Raw genomic sequence first — 27,380 nt, forward strand, 5'->3', positions numbered from 1 at the left:
TTCAAAAATAACATCAAAATAATCTAGTGTTGAGTTTCTAAAGTCGGTCAGTATATTTTGATGAAAAAACAAAGTCCGAGACACCCAGTTTTTATACTGAAGTTTGAAGGTATATTGATCAAGGAGTTTAAGAAAGATCTAGACATTTAGACACCTTAGCTACTATATTTACTAGTAGATATCGTATACTAGGATGATTTTAATAACAACACAGTGATTACAGCCTTTTGACGGCTGGTTATTATTGCATTAAAATTTGAAAAATTCTACTTTATTTCAACTGATATCCAATTCTAAATCGTTATGAAACATAAAGATAAAAGAAAAGAAAAAAAATAGATATAGGAAGATTTGGTATGCGTGTCAAAGAGACAACTCTCCATCCAAATAACAATTTAACAATTTATAAAAGTAAACCATTATAAGTCAAGGTACGGCCTTCAACACGGAGCCTGATTTTAAACCGAACTACAAGCTATCAAGGACACCAAAAATTACAAGTGTAATACCATTCAAACGGGAAAACCAACGGTCTAATATTAAAAACGAGGAACACGTATAAATTACATAAACAAACGACCACTACAGTACATCAGATTCCTGACTTAGGACAGGTGCAAACATTTGCAGCGGGATTAAACTTTTTTATGATACCAAACCTTCTCTCCTTACTGAAACTGAAACAATAGTATAACATCACAACATAGAAAAACACGCGATAAAATATCAATTGAAAGGCTTAATTCAATCAAAAAAGTAAATAAACACACTATGAACGAATAAATTTGATCTGCGATACCTGAATGCAAATACAAAGTTAATAAAACTATTATGGATACATAATTAGGTCAAAAGTAAATAAACAGGTTTAAACAAAGTTAAAGTACGATACCACTGCTAAATATTAAACAATTTTTAGAAAATCATCTCTTTTGAAAAAAAAAATGTTTCATATATATCCTAGACAGGTAAATAAAAATTAATTGTGTCGTTAAGTATACTTCTTCGTCTGTGTGAATAAAATCTTCCAATTCGGAATACCAAGACAGTTCTGTAATATAAATAAAACTAATTTAACACTTGTTACATATGGGGTGAATATCAACAAAAAACTATATAATTAGAGCTAGATAAAACTTCCTGTACAGGTGCGAAAAAGTATTTAAGGAGAAATGAAAAAAATTGTAGATATTCCAAAAAATTAAAGCTCGTATATAGACAATATCCATATTAACATAAAATAACAAAAAACATTACAAATGGTATTAACAGGTCAAAATAAAAAGAAAGTACGATTCGAGAGTACTTGCAGTTACTGACAGCTAGTTAGTCAAATTTTATGTTGTAGGTCGAGATGAGGTTGTTACTTATTTCAGCTTTCTTGGGATTTTTTACATGTTATGCTCAAAACATTGACGATATTATTAGAGGGGCAGTTGATGCTGCAATACAAGACACTCCTAAAACGAGTGCACAACAAATTAATACCAGTAAGTAGAAAATATATGTCTGTATCTAAATAATCATGTTTGAAGAGGTGGAAGCCATCGGCTTGCTTATTTGCTACCTGTTGTATTTAAGCTTAATTTTTCTTCGAACTGTAGTCCAGATATTGAGTTTATGTGATCTATTCATGTTTTTATTGTCATGTATCATTTATCCCATAATAATGCCTACCGATGCTCTTGGTCAACTATCAAAAAATTGAAACAGCACGTTATAAATTTCATTTTTGGATGTACCTTCATCAGGAACGTTCAAAGCTGAATATTTGAAAGCTAAGCATCTAAAAGAGCCTTACCTGTTGTAGATCTATACACCAAGAACAAATAGCCAAATCAATCTAAGGTTAACGTTGCCTGAGGAAGTTGAAACCTCATACACTCATTTACATACAAGACATATATCTGCATGGCCTGATTATGTTTTCAAATTCCATATATCACTGTTTTGTAATCGAAATAATCTCTGTATCGCAGTAGAAATCAGTTTTTACATTTGTACTTTGGAAATCAAAAACTGGCATTCTGCTACTACGTACATGTATACATATATTGAATTTTATAAGAAGCTGTAAGAATTTGAAAAGATTAAAATAAATCATGATTGTCATGTGTATAGAGAATATCAAACATGCGTCAGTAAACAACACGAAAAGGTATAACAAAACAAACACATAACAAAAGGATCATTAAATATATAAGCGTTTTATTTTATATTGCAGACTTCAATCAAGTCTTGAGATCTCAACAAGGAGCAGCAGGAAGACCAGGAGTCGCAGCACAGTCACCACAAGTATCACAGACGGCATCCGGAGTTCCACGACGAGGGTCCACACGACGTGCTAACTTGTTCGGAAGACGCAGACCAGTAAGGCAGGAAGGCCTGACAAGAACAAGAGCTGCTACTCTAATTGAGAAAACAGCTGCTAATGTACAAAACAGGTAATCATTTACCCCATAAAATCATTATAAAGTTGTTATATGTATTATTAGATTCATTTCACTTGACCGGGCGGAGTTTTGAAGTTCGCTCATTGAAGACCAGTCCATCTATAGACAGGAGTTTTGGGATAAGCTAATCAATGAAGTGTCCAATTATTCGTCCCATACCATATACTCAGTTCTTTTGTATATGCCTTTGATGACACTGATTAGTGATTAGAATTCAATAATAATTATAACGGCAAACATCCTTATCACACACATTTTCAAATAAACTGTCCTTATGCAAATTAAAACATAAGCTCCGCCCGATCAGTTGAAATAACATTGGTAATACTTTGACTATATTCTAAGTTTTTATTCGTCAAATGCATACATGTTAGAGTTACAGCTTACACACCAGCCCTCTTTTCTCTTTAATAGGTTGGGTTTGTTTTGACAATTTTATAAAATTTGCTGTTAAAGTTAGAAAGTTGGGACTGTTAACAATTTTTGAAATTACAGAGAACAATACTCCTTTCTAGAGCATCATAGCCAAATAGAACCTTGACATATCTGGATGTCAATTAGATAAAACAAAGTACTTTAGTCTTGTAGAATATACGTTATTTTGGTATAATCAGGGGTGTACAGTATTGTTTGAGAGATTTAGCTATCTATAAAACCAGGTTTACTCAATTATGTGCACATAAAGGAAATCATGTACCCAGTTAGGTATATGAAAGTAGTTTTCCATTCATTTCATGTATTTGCCTTTGATTTTGATATTTGATAAGGAACTTTCCGTTTTGAATTTTGCTTGGTGTTCGGTATTTCTGTTATTTTACTTTTAACACCGGTGTTAAAAATTCATACCTTCTGAGGTACATTTTCACCACCGTTTAAATTTATGTACATCCTTAATTAAAGTCATAATAAACGAGTGACCGGTGAAAAATGATGTTATTCTGATTCTAGAACCAATGCATACAAACATCATAAACTTAGTCTTCTGTGCACGATTTTATCATTTTTTTTGCATAAATTTCGTATAAACGTCAATTTTTTTTTCAATCGGTCACTGTTTTTGTGCAAATATGACAGGTAATTAAATTTCGTGTTTTGAAGCCGAAGTTTAACGATTGTCACCTGTTTGTCAACAATAAACAAAAAGGTATGGATATTGAGCACGTGTTTAACATGTACAGTCAGATAATAGTTTATTTTAAGGACATCCACGCGTATTGCGATCACCGGATTTTTACGAGATAGGTCACACTGAGGTCACTTTGCATACGGAAGATATGTCGGGGAATTGCTTCCTGAAAGCAATTAAAATAAAGTAAATTTCTTCTAAATATGAACATATTAAAGAATTTTCTTCAGAAAAAAGAAAATGTTTATAAGTTTTATAATGAAAACTATCCATTGAGTTACAAAAAAAACATAATTATGCATTATTTTTTTTAATTTGAGGTTTGTTATGACTTTAAACCAAGATAACGAATGCATTTTTTTATGAAGCGTTCCTTTACAGATTTTTATACCAGGGTCTTATGTTGAAAAATTATTACGAGGAATTCCTACAACACACATTTTCAACAGCGAAGTTTGAGCACTTTGTCAAATATTACTTTTTTGAAAACAAACTGATTTTGGATGATTTTTTGAGAAACACAATTTGTGGAAATTTTTATCATATTTTTTTTTATTTTGGAAAATTTCTTCTTTTTATAATTTGGAAAAATCCCCTGATGAACTGGGATGCTGTGGTATTTACCCCTACGTACATGTAATTAACCAATCAGATCGCAAGTTTCTTACCTTATCTTATTTCAATAGTATTTTTTTTTTGCCGACAGTGTAAGACATTCATGGGTATAGCTTAGTGTTAACAATAATTATTTAGATAAATCAACTTTAAAAAATATTATACAAATAAAATAATATTAAGGATTTAGAAACAAGTAATTTGCTTTTACAAATCTGTCTCCTTTTTGAAAAAAATTATACACTTATTGAACAATACATAAATATAAAAACTGGCATGCTCTGTAATAAATATATGAATATGAAAAAGGTGGAAAGGGCTTAACATCCACCCACGTCAATTTAATGGTTTTGAACTACATACATGTAATTCATCATTTACTGCAAGTACTCCTAAAACGATGCTTTGTGTGTATTGTGTTTTTATTAGATTGGTTTTATGGGCCTAGTACCTATCTATTGGATCAAAAGTGGTCACTTTCGAAAAAAACACAGTTCCAACAGGACACTATTCCAACTGTGTTACCGGTCAATTCATTATTTAACTTTTGTAGGTCAAGAACAGCACGACCATCTTTAAACGAAAATTTAAGTAAAAGAATCTCCGATGGAGTTAAAGCTGTTGAACCTGAGCTATTTATTGCTAAAAGTATTGTTTGTAATCCTTCTGCTAAATACCGGACGATTGATGGTACATGCAATAACTTGTATCGGACAAACATGGGAGCAGCAGGGACGCCACAGTCTAGATTTGTACCACCAGAGTATGGTGACAGTAAGTAAACCAATATAAAACAAGTTCGAAGCGATCACAGAAAAGAACATCTATTATATTTTAATAAAAGTAATAATCTAAGTTATTAGAAAAAAACCCTGATCAAGTCTTCCTAATAGGTATTGTAATAACAATACTTTATGAATAATGCAGTTAACGCTAAAATCTCTTAACAGTTCATAAATAGCTTAAGTGAAAGTACTGTACTTAAAATTTCGATTACTGAATTTAGAATGGATGGATTTCTGATGACATTGACTAAAAGAATTGAAAATATCATACGTATCGACATATTATATTTGTATTTGTACATACACGTGTATATGTTTAAATTGATGCAATTGTTTTCATTGATATAGGCATTTAAAGTACATCTTAAATATATTTACAGTATGGAATCTAGGGTTGTATCCGCGTACACTTGGGAAAAATGGTAATCAACTGCCAAACCCAAGAGACATATCAAACAAGATTTTTAAGAGTATACCATCTTCACCAAAAAGTGGAAAGTTTAATGTTGCTTTGACACATTTTGGTCAATTCGTTGACCACGACGTTGTCGCAACTCCGATTGAAATTGGTAAGTCAAATCTAAGGTGAACAAAACGAAGATGTTATGAGATTTTGGACGCAGAAAATTAGATCTTAGTGTTTTCAAATGGAAACTCAAATAATTGCTTCCAAAATAGTAAATAGAAACATTTGAAACATTTGAAACATTTAATTTCACTAAAGGCCTCACATGAGGCATGATAGTACAACAATATAACAAATAAGATATAATGCATGAACAAACATATTTACAAATTATGCATGAATAAATGGGAAGGTAAATATCATTTGTAAATTGACATTACAATTTTACAGAACTTGGCTAAGCCAACAAGAACAAATTTATCTTTACTGTTCATTAAATTAGAGAAACTCATCGTATTTTTAACTTTACAAATATCTGCAGGCACAAATTTCAGCCTTTCAGCCTTAAAGAAAGTACAATCATATATATAATGAAATTCATCTCCTAGCACATTGCTGTTACATAAATCACATATTCTTTCTGATCTATCAATGCTATAAAATCTACCACATTCAATAGGTAACCTATGACTACTGCACCTATATTTAGAAGTTTTAAAAAAAAGTTTTTAGGACGTAATTCATTTCGCTGCATATTATTTATAACATTTATTTTATGAATTATATCTTTATTGTTATATTTATACCATCATATTGACATTGATGTCTATTTATAACTCCTCAGTAAAAAAAAAGAAAATGGATATTATTTTGTACTTTTTGTTATGAATAAAGGATAATATTAATATCATGCTGAGTTCACACGTTATTCGAATTCGATTCGCATTAACTAATTCGAATTAGTTTAATCGCATTCGAAACGTTTTACGTCCTAACGTCAATTCTAATTTGAATTACAATGCGCGTGAAATTCGCTTTACTGTCCAAACGACGTTAACGTTTAATTCGTATTCACACAAGCGTATTTCTATGTTTGGATAATTCAAACTAGTGAATTCGAATTGATTCGAATTGTAAAAGAAGAGTGTGTGAACGCGATTAGAGAATTCGATTCGCATTCCATTCGAATTAAATGTCCGTGTGAACGAGGCATAAAAAAAGCAAAAACAAACTTGAAATTTCTTAGCATTGTGATTTCAAGAACTTCAAGATATTTAACACTTTAATTCTTGATCATCCAAAAAAATTTGTCGGACGAAGTTTTAGCATGTTAGATATCCCGTCGAATGAGTTACATTATAATTGTTTTCTCTAAATAACTGTAGTTCAACCAGATGAATAAGATGAAGTATACTTTGAAACCTAATGTTGAAGTATATTATTAGAGGTGTTTAGGGAGGTATTACCATTGCATTTGAATCTGATATATATACAGTTTAGTATGGCGTTCATTATCACTGAACTAGTATATATATTTGTTTGGGGGCCAGCTGAAGGACGCCTCCGGGTGCGGGAGTTTCTCGCTGCATTGAAGACCTGTTGGTGACCTTCTGTTGTTGTTTGTACTATGGTCAGGTTTTTGTCTCTTTGACATATGCCCCATTTCCATTCTCAATTTTATGTAGCGCTCTCCGTGCTGTTATTAAAAATTGACATGGAACATTATAAGAGTCGCACGATAATTTGAAATAATTTTTCTTACTTTTTTATTCAATTTGGTCACTTTAACCTACTTACAGATAATGATGGGAATGATATAGAATGCTGCAATGGAAACTTCCCTGTCATCAGGTGAGTTCGAAAATATTGATTTATAAAATAGTAGTTGTCGAAGATAATCGGCAAATACAGTAAAATATGAGGTTTCTTAGCTTCGAGGCGTTATTTGTCAATTGGAATATATGAGGTTACCAGAAGAAGAAGAAGAAGAAGAAGATGCTTTATTTCCATCAAATGGGCCCACAAGGAAACATAATTTAATATCATTATAATATTATTTTCACAAATATAATAAACAACAAGTATACATAGTTACAAACACAAATAAGAGACGGTGCTATATATGGCATGGTGGGTGCATATTAAAATGTGTATCGGGACATTAATGATATAGTAAGATATTGTAAGAAGTTGCACATAACTGGTATGTCATCCTCGTGCCTGGTGCAGAGGAGTCAAAACTATTTAAAGTGACACTACTGCAAGAGGCACCAAGGGACAATGCTAATTGACATGCCAAAGTGCACATATTACGAAAAGGATAAAATATTACCAGTTTATGTATAAGTACCGGGCCACGTCCACTTGTATTTTTGTACATCTGATGAGTTAAGCCTTTTTCAACTGATTTTTATAGTTCGTTCTTATGTTAAGAAGTTAAGTTATGAACTGTTATACCACCGTACCAGGTTAGGGGGAGAGTTGGGATCCCGCTAACATGTTTAACCCCGCCACATTATTTATGTATGTGCATGTCCCAAGTCGGGAGCCTGTAAAATTCAGTGGTTGTCGTTTGTTTATGTGGTACATATTTGTTTTTCGTTCGTTCGTTCGTTTTTGTTTTTTTTTTACATAAATAAGGCCGTTAGTTTTCTCGTTTGAATTGTTTTACATTATCCTATCGGGGCCTTTTATAGCTCACTACGCGGTATGGGTTTTGCTCATTGTTGAAGGCCGTACGGTGACCTATTATAGTTGTTACTGTCTGTGTCATTTTGGTCTTTTGTGGATAGTTGTCTCATTGGCAATCATACCACATCTTTTTTGTTTTATATAATAAAAAATATCACAAACAGAGAGGTAATAGAACTTATACGATGTGTCCTGTACACCACCATGCCAACCTCGTGTCTAGTGCATAAAGCCTGATTTAAATATTTATCTTTAAAGTTATATGTTGTCTTCAGTAACTAACTCGGACAGATATCAAGATATCAAGATTCTCTACATTAAGAAGCCATATCAGTTTTTGGCTAGGAAGAAAATGCGTAACGTTTGGGCATAGTGAGTTGATAGTGGAATTTAAGCAATTTTTCTTATCTTGAGATGATGTACACGAAAGTAAAAAATGTTTTTCATCATCAACCTGAGACATATTCTGTCTTGTCAGAGAGTACCCTGATAGCGACCTTGTTCAATTCTTAGTCTGAGAAGAAATACGCAATCGAGTGAAATGTCTCCTCTGCTCAGGTGATGGTAATAATATCAGATTATTACATGTCATTTTTCATATCGCATGTATTATCAGCCCTAGGTTCAATATCAGCCCAAGAGCCGCATGGCTCGAGGGCTGATATTGACCGAGGGCTGATAATACATGCGATATGAAAAATAACATGTTATGATCTTTTTATCATATGCTTCAACAATGGAGAAAAATAACAGATTTATATATTGATCCTTTTACGTGGTTCTCAAATAGAAGTTTAAAGATTGAAAAGTTCACGAACATCGGACCCAAATTTAGTACATTCGATATCAAATCTTTCTACCATATGCCTCAACAGAGGAGAAAACATTTTTAATATGGACGACTCGACAAACCCCCAAAAAAACCAACAATATGCATAATGAACACTGTTTGGAAAAGTCAACTTTTTCAAAGTAACTTTCTAAATTATGTTTGAAACTTATAAAGAATGCATTTATTTAATTATAATTTGTTTGTTTGTTTTTTTATTTTTATTTTTTTTTGTTATTATTTTACATAATATACTTTTTAGTATCTAAATAGTTGTTTTGTACACTATTTCGTAATGTTTTTCACTGAAAACGTAGCATTGAGGTGTATTTTCCGGAAATTGCCGAGTATCACCGGAATGCCATGTGATAACGTTACGGAAAGGCATGTGATAACAATCGAAGCATGTGATAAACTTTTCATATCAGCCCGCTAAGCACCAATTCGAAAAATATGGAATTTACGTTAATTTAATGCTATTTTCATACAGTAAAAATCATATGTTATTAAGTCTAAGTATATGATAAAGTAAGATATCTTTCAAGACCAAAGTGAGTCTTAAAAGTGCTATAGCTACAAAGCTTCCCATCAGCACAATTGTGCATAAAAATCAGAACTAAAACCACAATGTCATGAAATCAAACGTTGTTATAGATAAGCGTATCTGTATTTTTTATTTGACTGGGATACGCATTAATTAAATATTCTCTCAAATAGTGCATTTAGGTTTCGAGGAGTTGGTGGCATCGCAGCAGAACAAATAAAGGTCGGCCTTTTTGCTCACTAAATTAGCTGCTACATGTTTTTAGTTTATGTCATGTCATAATTAAGCAAATCGTCACCTTTTATCTTTAAAAGTTTCTATGTTTCAACTTTCCTGCAGCGCCTGCATATAGAGTACATACATCCCATTTCTTACGATATTCTAGAACTTTTATTTCCTTACATGATTTCACTTTATATACAGACTCTCGCGAAAGAGGTATATTTCGTTTTTAATTAAATATAATATATGTATGAATATCTATACAGTCAGAGTTATTCTTAAATCTGATTTCATATTAATTTACAAAAACTTGTTAAGATTTCATTATTTGCCGAATGAAAAGGTATCATTTTAGTTTAACCTTATTGAGAATTATCAAATTAAAATGTACATACATGTTTTAATAAGAAGCTGTGGCAACTCTCTATCCAAGTTACTATGCATAAAATTAAAACAATTATAGGCCAAACTTTCAACACGGGGGCTTGGCTTTAACCGAATTACAACCTATAAAGCGTGCGAAAAATGATTAGTGTTAACCAATTCAAACAGGAAAACCAACGGTCTAATCTATATAAAATACGAGAAACTAGAAACACCTAATCTTCATCTTTCAATGTTAATTTCAGATCTCAATGTTTTCCGTTTTCAACACCACCGGGAGAGTTTTTATACACCTGTATGAATTTTGTTCGTTCAGCACCAACATTGACGTACCCCCCTTATGCAGGTATTTTTTACTTACTGATTTCATTTTTAGAATGATTATTATGATGCACATCTTTCTTAACTCATTTTGCTTCGTCATTTATCACGGTGGGTATGGTTGTCCTGCGAGAGAACGTTCTGTGCTGGTGATCAATGAAAAAATGTAAACAAAGACGAAAATGATGATTTTTGACGTTTTCACTCATAAAAAATGGAAGAAAACAGTTGAGATTTTTCAATTTTGTTTCTTATGGGTTCATATGTAAACCATTAAAAAGTTGACCCTCTAAACTGTTCCAGTAAGCGTAACACAAAAATGCTCATTTTCAGAAAATCTATAATTGAAAAAATAAAACAAAAATGCTCATAGAGTCCACTTTCTATACCGCAATCAACACGACAAAACTATTTTGTGAGAAAACATTGCAATTTATTAAAATTTAGCATTTTCTCAATTTATTCATGTCCTGATACTGTGCTGGTGGGTCCTGTCATTGTGCTGGTGAGTCCTGATACGGTGCTGGTGATTTTGGATAAGAAGTTGGTTAAATTTGAAACAAATGTTACAAAATCCGCAATAAAATTGGGCAGATAATTGTTGTCAATAGGATCTATGACTCCTATTTTAGCTCTTGTGCATCCATTTGGCTGTTTGATATGTGTTTTCAAATGATCGTAACTTGTATTACATAATTACAAAAAAATGCAACATATTTCTTCCAATATCAGATAACAATATATAGTATCTAAAATGAGAATAGTTTTATTACGATATTAAATGCCCCTTACATTGATGCTTCAACAATGATCAAAGCCCATGCCGCATAGACATGTTTGTTAGCCCAACCAACTCTCCTCATTTCCTCCTTCATTATTACAGTGGTGTACCAACACAACAATTTATCACATAAAATAATAATACAAAGACACACATTATTGAACAACAAATGCTCGCAGGTACTGGAAGCTAGTTCAAAGTCGAATTTTCAACTAATATATAAACCATGTTCTCATATACAAAAATTCCAATCGTGTCGATTAAAAAAGTCTCACGTTTTAATGTTTGATGAAGCAGAACTTTAAAAGTGTGCAGTGAAGCTTGTGCTAACAACAGTTATGGTCATAATTATGTTTTAAAATTACATAAGATTTATAAAGGAATTACCAAGAAATATTTTACAGTTCAATTTAATGATCATGAATGGAAGGAAATGGTACGGAAGTTTACATAGGACAAAAAGAAATTGATAGTATTTTTTTGGCGAAAGACTTCTTTGCATTATATAGTACAGCTCTTCTATAAAAGCATACAAAAAAAATGTTTGCTTGGGTGTTTTCAAACAATAGGTAGGCGGAGTTTCAATACATACTGGGATTTGATTGGACAAATACAAACTGACAGGAATTGAAGTACATGTTTATTGTCCAAACAAATTCTAGTATATAGTAAACAGACTACTTACCTGTCGTTTACAAACATCCAAACAATCATAACAAGCAATTTGATCAATGGTTTGCTTTGCATATATTTATAGAAGAGCTGTAAATTTAAAAAAAAAAATTCTTGTTGTCGTAGATGCTTAAATCCTCAACAAAATCTCAATAACTTTGTTGGAACGAATAAAGGCTTTAAATCAAATTTTCGTGGACTTTTTAGCTTCCAACCTGACGAGGCATGTTAGCTGTTCGTATGCTGTTGCACCTGACGCACGGAAACTTTCACATTTCCATCTTCTTTTCTGAAATATTTTTCCCAGCTCATATTTGACAGGATTGTCATCCTAGTTAAAGGTGTAACCAATGAATTGAATACAGGTTAAAAAATCCACAATACTATATAATTCATTTTATATGTCAATTTGTTCGAAAAAAGTCGAAAAGAAGAGAGTTTTTTTAATGTCATGATTATCAGTCGCTTTCTAGATCTATGCTTAGTATTTATTTCAGATGACATGGACTCCTCACCCTGGTGACCCTGCTGCCTTTCATAGCTTTATCCGTATACATATATTTATAGATAAACAAAAGGCTGCAGCTGGTATTTTTGTATTTAAAATGATTCGTTGTAACGAGAATATTTGTGGTGAATAGAAACTGTGAGGGTCAAAATCTTAAATTGCTTATAAATGTTGCTGGACCCAGTTTCGTTATCTGATCTGAATTTTCTGAAAGGTGCAAGGTAGATAGACATTGGCCTTTTGATTTTTTTTACTCGGTAGGTTTTGCCCTAATTGCTTGAACTTTTACAATATTAAAGCCGATTTCAATGAGTGTATAGACAAAGGGAATATCTTTGGTTATCTTGCTTGCTGAAAAGTCATTGTTAGGTTATGTAAACTTTACGAGTAGACTAGTCCGACAAATGACACATCTTTCTGTATGTAGGACCAGGCTACTTCGAAAGGAGGGTAGTATACCTTACCTAACAATGACTTCACGGTTTAGCTAACAAGCAAGCTAACCAAAGATATTACCTTTGCCTACATACTCAATGGAATCGGCTGTAACTAAAAACTCGAATACATTTTAACAGACAGTGGTCATGTTTGTTGATGAATATTGTTTTTCCTAGATTCACTCTTGAAAAATCATTTGGTAACATTTGGTCAAGTAATTTCAGAAAAGATCTTATTGTAATTGCGGACGCCAAGACAATACATGAACCTCACACGACCCCTCGACACAGGTGAGCTTATATGTGATCTTATAGCGATTGGGGTTGATAACCAGTAGAAAGTAAGCCAGTTTTTTGTGTGTGTAGATTTGTATTGTTTTAAACTGTTATGACCTTTTATAGTTAAATGTAGGTGTTTAATCTAAGAATTTCTTTTTTAAACTTATATACTTGTTTTATACTCAATTGGTAGTATGAAGCTACGAGATATTTTAAATATTTGAAATTGAAGGCACAATTAACAAAGCAAACGGTAATTTCAAATACTTTTAAATAGACCTTTAAGGATAATGTACCCTTGTGTTGATCCCATGCTAAACATAACAAAAATCTCTGTACAAAGGTTATCTCGTCTTCATTCTCTGACATATTCTAGTCTGCCCTTTCATAGAATAGTGATTTTTTTAAATCTTACGAGAAACTATTCCAAGCTTAAAACTTTCACTGTAACCTCGCTTATATCCCATCCCCCCCCCCAAAAAAAACAAAAAAACAAACCCGCAATACTATTGTCATTCTTATAGTCAGCACTAAATTGTTCACAAACAAATGTGTTTTAAGCTGCTAAAGACATATGATTCAAACGCTCAAAAAGTCCTTTGTTCTATATTTTTGCTCTCCATTTTTATGCAAAACCTTTTACATTTTTATTTTATGGGTTATTGTTGAAGGTCGTACGATGACGTATGGTTGTTAACACATACTTCCTTTGGTTTCTTATGGAAATTTGTCCATTGACAACAAACATACCACATCATCTACTTTATATAAGTATTGTATAAATTACAACGTATTTTGGTGATCTTGCAAAATGATCGTAATCCCGAAAATCGTAAACATATTTTCTTATCTTAAAAGGGGGCAAGAAGGGTTCCATTAACAGGCCAATAAATAAGATTACAGTTAATTTAAAAATAAATTTAAAAAATAGGGTTTTTTCTCTCATAATAACAGTAAACAGATTCACAACAATGTCAATTTCAAGAAAGCAGACAACAGTTAATTAATCAATAACAGTATCAATGATCTTGAATATATGCCACTTTTAACTAAAATATAAAAGCACAGAACCAGGACATAGGAGCACAGAACCAGGACCGTTTTTCTTATCACCAGCACAGCGTCAGGACAATTCCGTTTAAGGAACTTGCACGACTTTTGCAATATAATATTGTTGTAATTATACTTTGCATGGTACTTATGACGCATCAGAGAAAAATTAGGCAACAAAACAGTCGTTTTATTGCCGTCCTGATACAATTTAAACAAACCCACCAGCACAGAATCAGGACCCACCAGCACCTGACAGGACCAAATCACAGAACGTTCTCTCGCAGGACAACCATACCCACCGTGTTTATGGCGGTACTCGGATGAATTAGAGTTGTATAAAATTAGATAGGAAAAAAGTCCGTTGTGTTCCGTTGATCATTATTGCGGAAGAAACGTTTGAAGTTTAGTGTTGCAAATCGTGTATTATTCCGATTGGTACGAATTGTTTTATACAGCTTTTTGAATCTTACTTTCTCAATGCAATATTCATAAACTGAGTTTTCTCTAAGCATTGTGCTTTCTTTTCAACAAAACAAAGCTATACCAAGTTATCAAAAATTGAGCTTGTGAAGATTTCATAGAATTGCATATGTACGAAATGGTCAGTTTTGATGCTGACTGACATTAGACTGTCCCCTGATTTTTTTTTAATTTCATGTGCAGATATTATAAGGATATATCTTTAATTGTACGTTTGTATAAGGTTTTGAAATTTTACATACTTAATGTTTCAATGTAAAATTGAAGGTCCACGACAGCAGGAGAATGCAATAACTTCTTGGTTAGATCTGTCAAGTGTCTATGGAAGCAGTGATGAGGAATTGCAAAACCTACGCTCAAACGGGAACGACGGTAAATATCATTTTGCCAAGATATACTTTAAAAATTGGATATATTAAGTTAAAATTGAGATCATACAGAAAACGTTTAATGGTTTGTTTTCTTTGAAAACAGAAAATTTATAAAGTGTTATTTTCATCATACAACACCAGTACATGTGGTAAAACATACAACACCAGTACATGTGGTAAAACATACAACACCAGTACATGTGGTAAAACATACAACACCAGTACATGTGGTAAAACATACAACACCAGTACATGTGGTAAAACAGTGTTTTGTGGACATGTTAAGCGTTTGACCTGAACCAGGCAAATAAAGAATGAGTTTGGGTCTAGGGAGTTCGCTTCTCAGTTTCAAAATAATTAACGTTTCAAAACACTAGTTTATATTGATAGGGGATTAATAATGGAATCAAAGAAGCAAAAACAAAATATACAGGTCAATGTGCTTGTTTTCGAGATATAAGCCATTGAAATTTTGGCAGGAAAATATTTTTTCATAGCTTTATCATTGACAAGTTTAAGTTCTTATTATTAAACGATTAAAAAATAAGTAAAATTATATAAGACTTTTACAGATGGCTTATCATTATACATGTATAAGATTTATAAAAAGAAAATGGGGGTCAATGGACAAGTTTTTTTAGGAATTCAAATGGATAAAACAAGAGGATTTCGAAAATCTGTCAAAAATCCCAAAACATGACAAGCGAACTTCCTTAAACTCTTATTTGAGTAGTAAAATCTGTCCCCATGTCAAGACATTGCTTTAACACCACAACATAAGATCTGTAGAATTAGTTAGATACATGTGTCTTAGAACTAGACACAAAAGCAATTGTAAATAGCTGTCTGTAATACTTAATCGTTATCTGTTTGTCTTTAGGTAAGATGAAAGTAGGTAACAATGATTTACTGCCCGACAACCCAGGCGATGATTCGTGTTTCGACGCATCTCAATCAGTATGTTTTAATGCAGGTAGGTGATGATTGGTTCAACTGGTTTAACACTGTTACAACCCCAAACGATATATGTCTGGAAAATGAAGCATCACTTCTTAAAAAAATATTGTTAAAGATAAAGTGGGTAATACAATTGAGAATGAAAATGGTGAAAGTGTCATAGAGCAGAAAACAACCGAAGGCCACCAATGGGTCTTCATCACAGTGAGAAAATCCCGGACACGGAGTGTGCTTTAGCTGGCCTATAAACAAATATATATATATATACTAGTTTAGCAATAACAGACGTCAAACGAAACTCCCAAACATGTAAATGAACTAAAATTAAAAATCGTACAAGTTTGAGCTTTCTTGAAAGCTATGGACTGCTTCTAAGGTAATAGGTGTGCATGTGGTTGTTGAATTAGTATTGGATATTATTAGTTATCTTGGTGTAATCAGGGGTGTACAGAATTTTACACCGTTGTTGAAAATTCATACACCCTGAGGCGCAGCCGAATGGGTGTATGAATTTTCAACAACGGTGTAAAATTCCGTACACCCCTGATTACACCAAGATAACGAATTTATTTCTTATGAACAATTCCTTTACTCATTTTGAAACCAGGACGTAAAATTGTAAAAATGGTAATGAAAAATTTCCAGCGTAATATTATTTCAATGTCCATGTTGCTGCACATTGTCAAATACTTTTTTACTTTATTTTTGGAAAAATTCAGAACATTTTGTGTTCTTTTGAGTTTACAAAAAAAACAAAAAAAACAAAAAAATATTTAAAAATTTTTTTTTTTTTTTTTTTTTTTTTTTTTTTTTTGCATTTTCTTCTTATAATTTTTTTTCTAATTTTTTTTTCTCTTTATTTTGAGAATATTATATCTTTTTTTTTTTGGCAAAATTTCATTTTTTTTTTAAATTTTGGCAGAATTTTATTTATCCCCGGGGGAACAAGGGTGGGGTGTTATTTACACCGGGGTAGTCAACCAATCAGATTACAGTATTTTTGCTGCATAAGAAATAATGATTAATATTCAATGGATGTACGTTAAGAGTGTAAAAATGCTTTAAATCTGTTTTCAATTACTTGTTGAAAATGAAACAATTATGAATAGAGACTACTCTTAAGTTGTCGCACAGTAAAACTCGGTTTAAAAGAATTTCAAGTCAAATGTCAGAATAGGTAACAAAAGAAACTAAGCAAAATGACAATGATACATAATTTAACAAATGGCTATATTCACATGCCAGCTTCAGACCTTAATAAAACTGACAGAAAGATTATACTTTCAACTTATTAATATGAAGCACAATCCCTTTCGTTAGGGTGTTAAGTATTTTATCCTGCAATTTGGTGTTCTACTATACAGCTACAGCCCTACAGACATCGATATGCTGTATCTGCATATACAGATATCGCTTAAAAGCTCCGCCCACTGCCGGACTGAGTATTGTATGAACCTGCGTGACCTCAGTATGTGTATTGCAATTGCATTCCAATGACGTATCAATTCCGAATTAACGATGACTTTTATACCTTCTGTATGTCTTCAAACATTTCTTTAGAGCAATAAGAATCACACCAATTTTCTGAAAACATTCACACATAAACCGCAGTCTTTTCTACGATGACAACTATCGATTCAAAACTTGAATGTGTATGATTGTGTAACAAAAACAACCATGTCAATTTCAGCATGCATGTTTAGTGAATGTCGAGTCTGAAGCGTAGGACAACTCGTACACTCCTGTTTCAAATTGGACAATGTTTTGTTATTTATTTTTACTGTTGAAATTATTTGTTATGTACAAATAGATAACCATTCACTTTGAGCCATGTATTATTGTTGAGCATTCGAGATTCTTTTTGTGCGAACCCGTCTTCAGCTGAATGTGAGATTACTTAATCGTATTACTAAACGGGCCTCAAGGGATTTTAAATCGAAAATAAATGCAAAACATGTGTTTTTGTGTCTTTCAAAACACAATGTTAAATTGTCCCTTTTAAAATTGTTATACGATGATGACTGATGTACCCATATTTTGACTATTTATTTATTGTGTCTTTTTAGTTAACGCATCAATGTAAATATAGGTTGAATCCACCATTTTCTACATTTGAAAATGCCTGTACCAATGACAGTTCTTGTCCATTCGTTTTTGATGCGTTCTGTTATTTGAAATTGCCATGTGATTATGGACTTTCCAAATTGATTTTCCTGTAAGTTCAGTATTTTTGTGATTTTACTTTTTATACAGAATGAATTGCAGGATAAAGACAATAACTGTTTAGTGTCTTTAAATATCAGCTGTATTTGTATTCGGCTCGAAACAGGTGTAATAGCTCGCTAAAAGCTCGCATACACCTTGTTTCCTAGCCTCGTACAAATACAGCCGATACTTAAAGACACTAAAAAGTTATTGACTATGTATCCCATTATAAAAAAATATATGAGTAAAACATTACTCGTATCATGCTAACACCTGCTTATTTCCGATGCTAATACATTATGGACGCCATCACAAGTTGGTTGACTGTTATGAAATAATCGTTTCACAAATGATATCGAATATGTTACAATATCGTACAATTTTTTGTCGTGGAAGATCTATAAAAAAAGTTGTCGTGGCACTGTGGTGCGAAATGTAAAAAAAAACCCAATATTTTGAGTGGTCACATCAGCTACGACATGTCCACGATGGGTACACGACAGAGAAAAAGAATGGTAATTGTACTATCGTAGGTAAGTCGCAAGTCGTTCGTGCGACAGTCGTACGACAGTCGTGAGTTGTTTAGCGCTATTTTTCAGGTTTTCATGTCATGGGATGGGCATGTTACTGTCGTGTCACTGTCCTGCCACTGTGTTGAAGCATGCCAGGCTCTATCCTCATGAATATTTTGCTCTTGTTGGAGTCTGGCAAGGCGCCTATTCAACAGGACCAAGCGTAATCGTTCTGGTGTAATAGTCGTCCTCTTTACCGACAGACTGTATGTTTTTCCAAACATTCATTTCCGCCGAATTGTATTCTTCTGAATAAAACAAAAATATGTTACACGACGAAAGTACAACTGTCGTACGACAGACAATCAATGTTGTGCGAGCATCGTACGAAATTTGGTATTCTTGAGACAATCGTGCGACTGTATTACAATTGTCTTGCGACAGTCGTAGGATTGTCGTACGCCAGTCGTGCAACAGTTGTACGATTTTTCTTTATTAAAATGGTTTATGTTGGTACCCACGACAGTGTGTTTATCGCACGACAGTGGTAAGACACTATCACGACAGCCACAAGACAGTGACACGATAAAAAATCGTAGAGCAAAAAAGGTGCGTGTCCAAATTTCGTCCCACGACACACGACAGCGCCACGATGCTCAAAATATCGTGCGACTATCGTACGATGATCACAAATAACCCACGATTTGACCAATTTTCATGTCGTGGCGCTGTATAGATGTGTCGTGAGTTCGTTGTGACCAGGGCGTTATGTCGTAACAATCAATCCACTTCCCCTTTCATGAATGTGACCTACCGAATTAGACTATTTACAGGATTTGTTATCACATAAGCAACACGACGGGTGCCACATGTGGAGCAGGATCTGCTTACCCTTCTGGAGCACCTAAGATCACCCCTAGTTTTTTTAGGGGTTCGTGTTGTTTATTCTTTAGTTTTCTATGCTGTGTCATGTGTACTATTGTTTGTCTGTTTGTCTTTTTCATTTTTAGCCATGGCGTTGTCAGTTTATTTTCAATTTATTAGTTTGACTGTCCCTCTGGTATTTTTCGTCCCTTTTTATGAGTGAATCAATATTATTTTTTTTTTGATGCGAAGACATTCATTTTTGTGCCTAGAAATCAAAAAGTATTACAGTTGCGGGATTGTCGTTGTTTTTTTTCTTATGGTTGTTGCCTGCTTTATTTACGCATGTTCGCCCATTCTTTCATTGTCTGATTTTCTTTTACATTGCAATGGTATCTCCGTTCTTGTCTTAAAAAATCAATTTACATTAAATAAGTAGATTACTTTAAGTCTGTGTTAATGACTACAATTGATTATCAATATATCAATATCGTTAATATTAAAGGTTGTTTGGTGAATATGGGAACATATTATGTATGATTTACTCACTGTTTTCAGGTGACCATAGAAACTCCGAAGTACCTCTCCTGACTGTCATGCATACAATCTTCCTACGGGAACATAATAGAATAGCAACTGCACTCAGAAGTCGTCACACAGGGTGGAGCAATGACAAACTATTAAATGAAGCGCGGAAGATTTTAACAGGAGTCTATCAACATATAGTATACAACGAATTTCTTCCAGCTCTTCTTGGTTTTGATTGGTCAATAGCTGTTGGTTTAATGAGTCAACCACAAGGTCATACAAATCTGTATAGCAGTTTTTTGGACGGTGCAACTCGTAATGCTTTTGGGGCAGCGGCGTATCGGATGGGACACTCTCTCGTCGGCAATTCCGTTGGTGCTTCAAATTCATTTTTTACCGAGGTTAAGGTTAAAGATCTTCATGAAACATTTTTTAACACGGAAACTATTCGAGACAGTGCTCAATTTGGTCCAACACGGATTGGAAGATGGATGTCTTCACAATATGATAGCAAGATGGATAGATTTTTGTCTAAAGAAGTACGGGATCATTTGTTTCAAGATACAATTAACCCCTTAGATGCACTTGACCTTGGAGCACTTAATATTCAACGAGGTCGAGATCATGGTTTACCAGGATATAATAGATTCAGACAGTTTTGTGGCCGTTTTCCAGCTGTATTTTGGACAAACACACCAGGGGGATTTGTAGACCATGAGGCCGAGATTGTAGCAAAGCTACGTGAGGTTTACGGGTATGTTCTTTTGCTTTAAAAACAACAAAAAAAACAGAATCAGAATATCGATATTGTGTCAATGATTAAGCTGGACGGCGCATGAATGGCTGCTTAACGTCCTGCGGCAAATGCTGTTCAGGACGAGAATCAGTTAATGTACTTTGAATATTAACCCTGCTTTGTACTAGATCGACATGCTGAGCTGGTCTTTAACGTGCTAGTTAACAAGGTAAAAGTCCACAGAAAAAGAGTTCACCTAACCTGAACACATTAATTATTCTGACTACTAGCCGATCAGTCTTTGCTTTACTCCTTAATGCCGCATGCCTAGCAAATGCCAATTTAAATTTTTTTTGGTTTGACTCCCACCCGAGAGGCAAGCACTCTACAACAAGACCACTTATCTCAAATTCCGTACATTCGTTTTTATAAGAAAGGAATCCCGTTGAATGAAATAAACGCAAGAACGGAACAAAAACGGATGTGTCTACTAGGTATACGTCTTCTCGTCAACTTCAAAACTTCGCACTTAATCAAACTGTTACAAAAACAGTATTTGGGAAAACTTTTAGGAATTCTAGTCCTCAAAGCTCTTCAACTTCGTCCTTTTTAACTTTTTTGGATTCGAGCGTCACTGATGAGTCTTTTGCAGACGAAACGCGCGTCTAGAGTATATACATAATTCAGTCCTGGTATCTGTGATGAGTTTATTTACAAAGAAAACAGATCCAAATGGTAACTTTAAAAATCAGAGTATTTTTTAAAAAATTCTTAAAACGAGAGAGAAGGAATTGGAAGTGGGGACAACTAAGTCCATTTACAATAAACAAAACAAACCATTGACGAAAAGAAACTAATAGGTTTGCCATAAGCCCATGATCCTTCCGTTGTTTTTTTTTTTAGAAGAATTAAGTTCCATAACTACTCAATGTCATAAAAAAGAAACAAAAAAAAAAACAAAAACAAAACAAAAAAAAACAAAAAAACCTAAAAAATAACAAACTAAAGGGAGCCTATTCAAATGAATATAAACTAGTCATCCAAGCTCAAACCATTTTTGAGGTAAGATTGTCTGATCATGAACATTGAGAAATCACCCATTTTTATGACTAAAATTCGAAAATTTGAAAAGTGAATCTAAAACTAGTAATTAAAATTGAAAGGGTGCTCACGTCAAAAGATTTAAACAATTCAAAAAAGTTTCATGAAATTGCTTTTAGAATTTTATATCTATTGTCCGACATGTTGACGACGGATTGACAGCAACATCCATGTGTCGAAAAGACATTCACCAATAAAACAAAATTCAACAGAAAACTGAATACTGACTTAGGGTGAAGTCGGGTAGTCCAAAAGGCTAAGCATTTCTTACATTTATATGTAGATCATGTTGTATGCGTCTTGTATGCGTCTTGAACGGCTTATATGATAAAAAACACGAAAATCTTGAGACCAAGACATTTCGTATTTCTGATTTACTTTCATTAGGAGGCAATTCTAAAAAGATAATGTGATATAAATTAAAAGATAAATTTAATTTCTAGGGCAGATTCGGATGTAGATGACGTTGATCTATATGTCGGGGCTTTATCTGAGAGACCAGAATCGCCTGATACAGTTCTTGGTCCAACATTTAGATGTCTAATTGCTGTACAATTCCTCTACTATAAATATGCAGATAGATTTTTTTATGAAAATTTTTCCCCAGTAACTGGATTCACTCTAGGTATGTTTATTAGCCATTCAGGTTTGTATTTATGGTATCACGAGTTTTAGAGAATGGAAAAGATTGAATTGTATAATAATTTACATATATTTATCATTAATAATCGTTCATTTAGTCATTTATTAACAGCAGTACCGACCCTGGAATAACTTGTATTGCATCTGGGTCGATCAGTTTTGAGTAATATCGCACATATCTTTAAGTTACCCAACACTGACCTTGTTTAGAATAAACACACATAGGATATAAATAACTTTAGTGGAAACCGTCCTCTTGTATGTCAGTAATGTAAATTAATTGTTTCCAATTGATAGTAATATCAATATATTAAGAAACTTCTTTAAAACATGTTTATTTATTTCAGCTCAAGTCAATGATATAAAAAAGCAGACCCTTGCCAGAATATATTGCAAAAATCTGCAAATAAAAAATATTCAACCAAAAATATTTCTGAACCCAGATAACACGTAAGTTTATATTAATAAAAGGGGGAAGATACCAAAGGGACAGTCAAACTCATAAATCGAAAACAAACTGACAACGCCATGGCTAAAAATGAAAAAAGACAAACAGCCAAACAACAGTACACATGACACAACATCGAAAACTAAAAAATAAACAACACGAACCCCACCAAAAACTTGGGTTGATCTCAGGTGCTCCGAAAGGGTAAGCAGATCCTGCTCCGCATGTGGCGCCCGTCGTGTTGCTTATTTGATAACAAATCCGGTGAATAGTCTAATTCGGTTGGTCACATTCATGAAAGGGAAGGGGATTGTAGTCACGACGTAAGGAACATATCCGATATCATTTCTGAAACGATTATTTCATAACCATGATAACGGTCAACCAACTATTGATGGCATCCGTAAAATTTACGAAGGGATGATTTCAACTTCACCATTTTGGGACTCTTGGTTTAATAGGTTCCTTATGAGCAGCAACTCTTTGTCAAGACAATCATGATAGGAAATGCAACCACGGGAATATCGTATCAATTGGGAGATATATACCCCGTACGCAGGTGCTGCTTGAATGTTGCTACTTAGAAATTAAAAGTTCATAATTGGAAAGCTGAAATCATCTCTTTTGTCGTAATAATAAGATAACAATAGTTCCGAGAGAGAAACTTCAAAACCACAAAATACAAAAATTATGATCAAAGATGGTCATACTTTACTACACTACAAACCATTAAAAGTCTGAAATGGCCTATATCTGTACTCGACTGTACTGATTTTTACTCGACCAGTCTGAATTCGTCTGAGATTTACTTGATAATACTCGACTGTAGTCTGAACCATACTTAACAGTCTGAATGTGTACTTGACCAGTACTTAACCATTTTATACTAGTCTGAACCGTACTTGAAATAGTCTGAACCGTACTCGACCTAGTCTGAACCGTACTGGACCTAGTCTGAACCATACTCGACCTAGTCTGAACCATACTCGACCAAGTCTTAACCATACTCGACCTAGTCTGAACCATACTCGACCAAGTCTTAACCAACCTAGACCTATTCTTTGTATCTATCAACTGAATTTTATCAATTTAGGATTTTTTTTAAATAAAAATGAAATTTGAACAACAAATTGAAATTAAAAATGTATTCAATATAGTATTGAAATTAAAATTTCACAATAATCAATCATAATATAACGTCAACACAATATTAATCAACACTTACGTAAAAATATATATCAACTTTTAAAATATACATAAAACAAGCTGATCACATAATCTAAAAAAATGAATTGTGACTAACAAATGACTAATATTTTCAATATTTATTCAAAATTTTATGAATACTTCGGAAGTATTTTATGGTAACTGGACTATTTTCACCATTAACTTAAACCTAGTAAAGATTTAGTTGAGTTGAATTAATAATGCAGTGAATGTTTTTTTTTTATTAATATATATATAAAATAGTATATAAAACAACTTAATAAATTTAAAAAAAATGAGAGCTTAATTGTTTTGTTTTATTAAACCAAGAATTTAATGTAATCATGATAATAGAATTTCCATAGCAATCATTGATAACCTTTTTAAAAAAAGAAATGTATTCCAAAGTAACAGTAAAAATTTATTTCAAATAATTTAAGTAATTTTTTTTTGTCAAATTAACATGGCATACAGAAAGCACCTTAATATGTTCTAATTTCCTCAATACATGTGTGTTTTACAGGTAAAAAGAAAGCCCTATTTTCTTAAATTCGTGTATTACTTATCTAGTACATACATGTATATTTGAAAGGCCTTGTTATTTAACTTAAACAGGATGTTGCAATTTTGAATCAATGTTATTTAGAATTTAATACCTCTGACCAGGTGTGATCTTATTTATGAGTTTGCCACAAGTAGAGGTTATTCTTTATATTTCACCACTAATCAGAAAAACAATTTTATTTATTTATTTAATATTATCCCTTTTTGATATAAGTTTCATATAATATATTTTTTTTCATCCTAAATATAATCATAGATATATTTCTAATATAAGGTTAAATTTTTTAATAAATTTTGTTGGCTGTTGTTATATATGTCATTAAATAGAAATTTATTTTAACAGTTAAAAAAGTAGAGTTTTTTGGTCTAGTATGGTTCAGACTGGTCGAGTACTGTTCAGACCTTTGGTTAAGTATGGTTCAGACTGGGAAAATAGGTCGAGTACAAGTCGAGAATGGGTTAAGACTGTTTCAGACTGGTCGAGTAATAGTTCAGACTATTTTCAACGGCAAAGATAAGAGTCAAGTACGATTCAGTACAGTCAAGTATGGTTCAGACTGGGGTCGAGTAATGTCAAGTAAAAGTCAGACCAATTCAGACTGGTCGAGTAAAAATCAGTATAGTCGAGTACAGATATAGGCCATTTCAGACTTTAATGGTTTGTAGTGCTAGTACACGTCCTTTTTTGGTCACGACCGATAACAAAATTATGGTATGTTTGCCAACGAGACAACTTTGCACAAAGACCAAATGACACACACACAAATTAAAAACTACAGATCAGCAAACGGCTTACAACAATGATTAATGCCCACATCGCATAGCCAGCTATAAACAACAGAATATAAAACAATTCAAACAAGAAAACAAAACAAATTGCCTCATTTTAAAATGTATCAAATAATAAAGGAAAACAAATATGATACACACTTCAGTATTTCTGTTGTTTTGTTATTTTCCTCTTATAGCTGATGTGTTTACCTCAGTTTTAGTTTGTAACCCGGATTTGTTTTCTCCCAAACGATTTATGACTTTTGAACAACGGTATACTACTGTTGTCTTTATTTAAAGGCTCCTGACTTTGAACAGGCATATTCAAAATGTGACGGGGAGAAAAATGTTTGTCACTAATCTACATATTTCATTGTTATGTTATGGTGATATGAGTTTGTGATTGCTTTAGTGTTTTGTTTTGGTTTTTTTTTTGTATTTAGGGAATATTATTCTGAATTGTAGTTATTTTAGTGTATTTTTTATGGCTTAAAGCATATTTGGGGAATTTTATAGCAGACAGTTACAGCACAAATGTGAACATATCATATTCCTTTAAAAAAAGACCAAAGTCATCAGACAATGACAAACTAGTAATACCGCAGCAAAACCGAAAAATATATCAAAAGACAAAATATCGTCTACAAAACTAGACTAAGTAAAAGTAATCCCATCAAAACTCCGAGGTAATTGCAGGTTCTCCGGAAGGGTAAGCATATGACGAAATAGTGTTTGATTTGTTTGATTTCAATTATATTGAGAAATAAAAAAGAAATAAATTCTACAGATATGTTTCAAAATTTACTTTGCTTTTATTTTTAGGCAAGATCCAACGATCCGCATTGATTGTAAAAATTTACCCGACTTGGATTTTGATCTTTATTAGGAAATAGTGATTACTCTGCAGTAGTTAAATGCATGTCAATAATCACGATAATCCACATATGTTATTGTTATATTATGTTGATTTTAGTTTGTGAATGGTTTAGTGTTTCTTTTCATGTTTTAAATTATTGGGGAAATCTTATTCTATATCGTTGATTTTGACGAGAATGACTGTGGATTAATGAAGACAAGGAAACATTAAACTTATTAAAAACATTCTTTGCTTTTGTGTATAATTGGTTAGAGGCTATTGGTAAATAAAAAATGTTGAAAATTATATCGTTTGAGAAAGGAAATGGGGAATGTGTCAAAGCGACAACAACCCGACCATAGAGCAGACATCAGCCGAAGGCCACCAATGGGTCTTCAATGTAGCGAGAAACTCCCACACCCGTAAGTGTCCTTCAGCTGGCCCCTTAAAAATATGTATACTAGTACAGTGATGTCATACTAAACTCCGTATTATACACAAGAAACTAAAATTAAAAATTTTACAAGCCTGACAAAGGCCAGAGGCTCCTGACTTGGGACAGGCGCAAAATTGGCGGGAAAACATGTTTATGAGATTTCAATCCTACCCCTATACCTCTAGCCAATGTAGAAAAGTAAACGCATAACAATACGCACATTAAAATTCAGTTCAAGAGAAGTCCGAGTCCGATGTCAGAAGATGTAACAAAAGAAAATAAATAAAATAACAATAAAATACATAAAATACAATAAAATACATAAAATACATAAATAACAAGACTACTAGCAGTTAACTGACATGCCAGCTCCAGACCTCAAATAAACTGATTTAAAGATGCATTTATGTATGCAAAATCAAAATTCTCAATTTAACATTTTGATTTGTTGAAAAATAATTAAATATCATTTAAGAGCTTAATGTTTAATTTTGCTTTATAACTCGTCTTCGACTACCTTGTCATTCCCGTATATGCACCAACTAATAATAGAAGATAGAAGCTCTTTATCATACTTCCAATTACTGTAATTAACAT

The 27,380-nt window shown here is 32.9% G+C and overlaps 1 protein-coding gene across 1 annotated transcript; it reads left to right on the top strand.

Moving 5' to 3' along the window:
- Positions 1-1,354: 1,354 nt before the first annotated feature.
- LOC143084375 (salivary peroxidase/catechol oxidase-like) lies at positions 1,355-26,579 on the top strand. The gene is made up of 12 exons (XM_076260768.1): positions 1,355-1,490; positions 2,225-2,444; positions 4,748-4,968; positions 5,360-5,548; positions 7,185-7,236; positions 10,301-10,401; positions 14,854-14,958; positions 15,838-15,930; positions 20,054-20,777; positions 22,304-22,485; positions 22,850-22,952; positions 26,314-26,579. The coding sequence occupies exons 1-12, from the start codon at positions 1,355-1,357 to the stop codon at positions 26,375-26,377; spliced, it is 2,190 nt and encodes a 729-aa protein (XP_076116883.1). The 3' UTR covers positions 26,378-26,579.
- The last annotated feature ends 801 nt before the right edge of the window (positions 26,580-27,380 follow it).

The sequence above is a fragment of the Mytilus galloprovincialis genome, chromosome 7 (genome assembly GCF_965363235.1).
Source record: "Mytilus galloprovincialis chromosome 7, xbMytGall1.hap1.1, whole genome shotgun sequence".
NCBI lineage: Eukaryota > Metazoa > Mollusca > Bivalvia > Mytilida > Mytilidae > Mytilus > Mytilus galloprovincialis.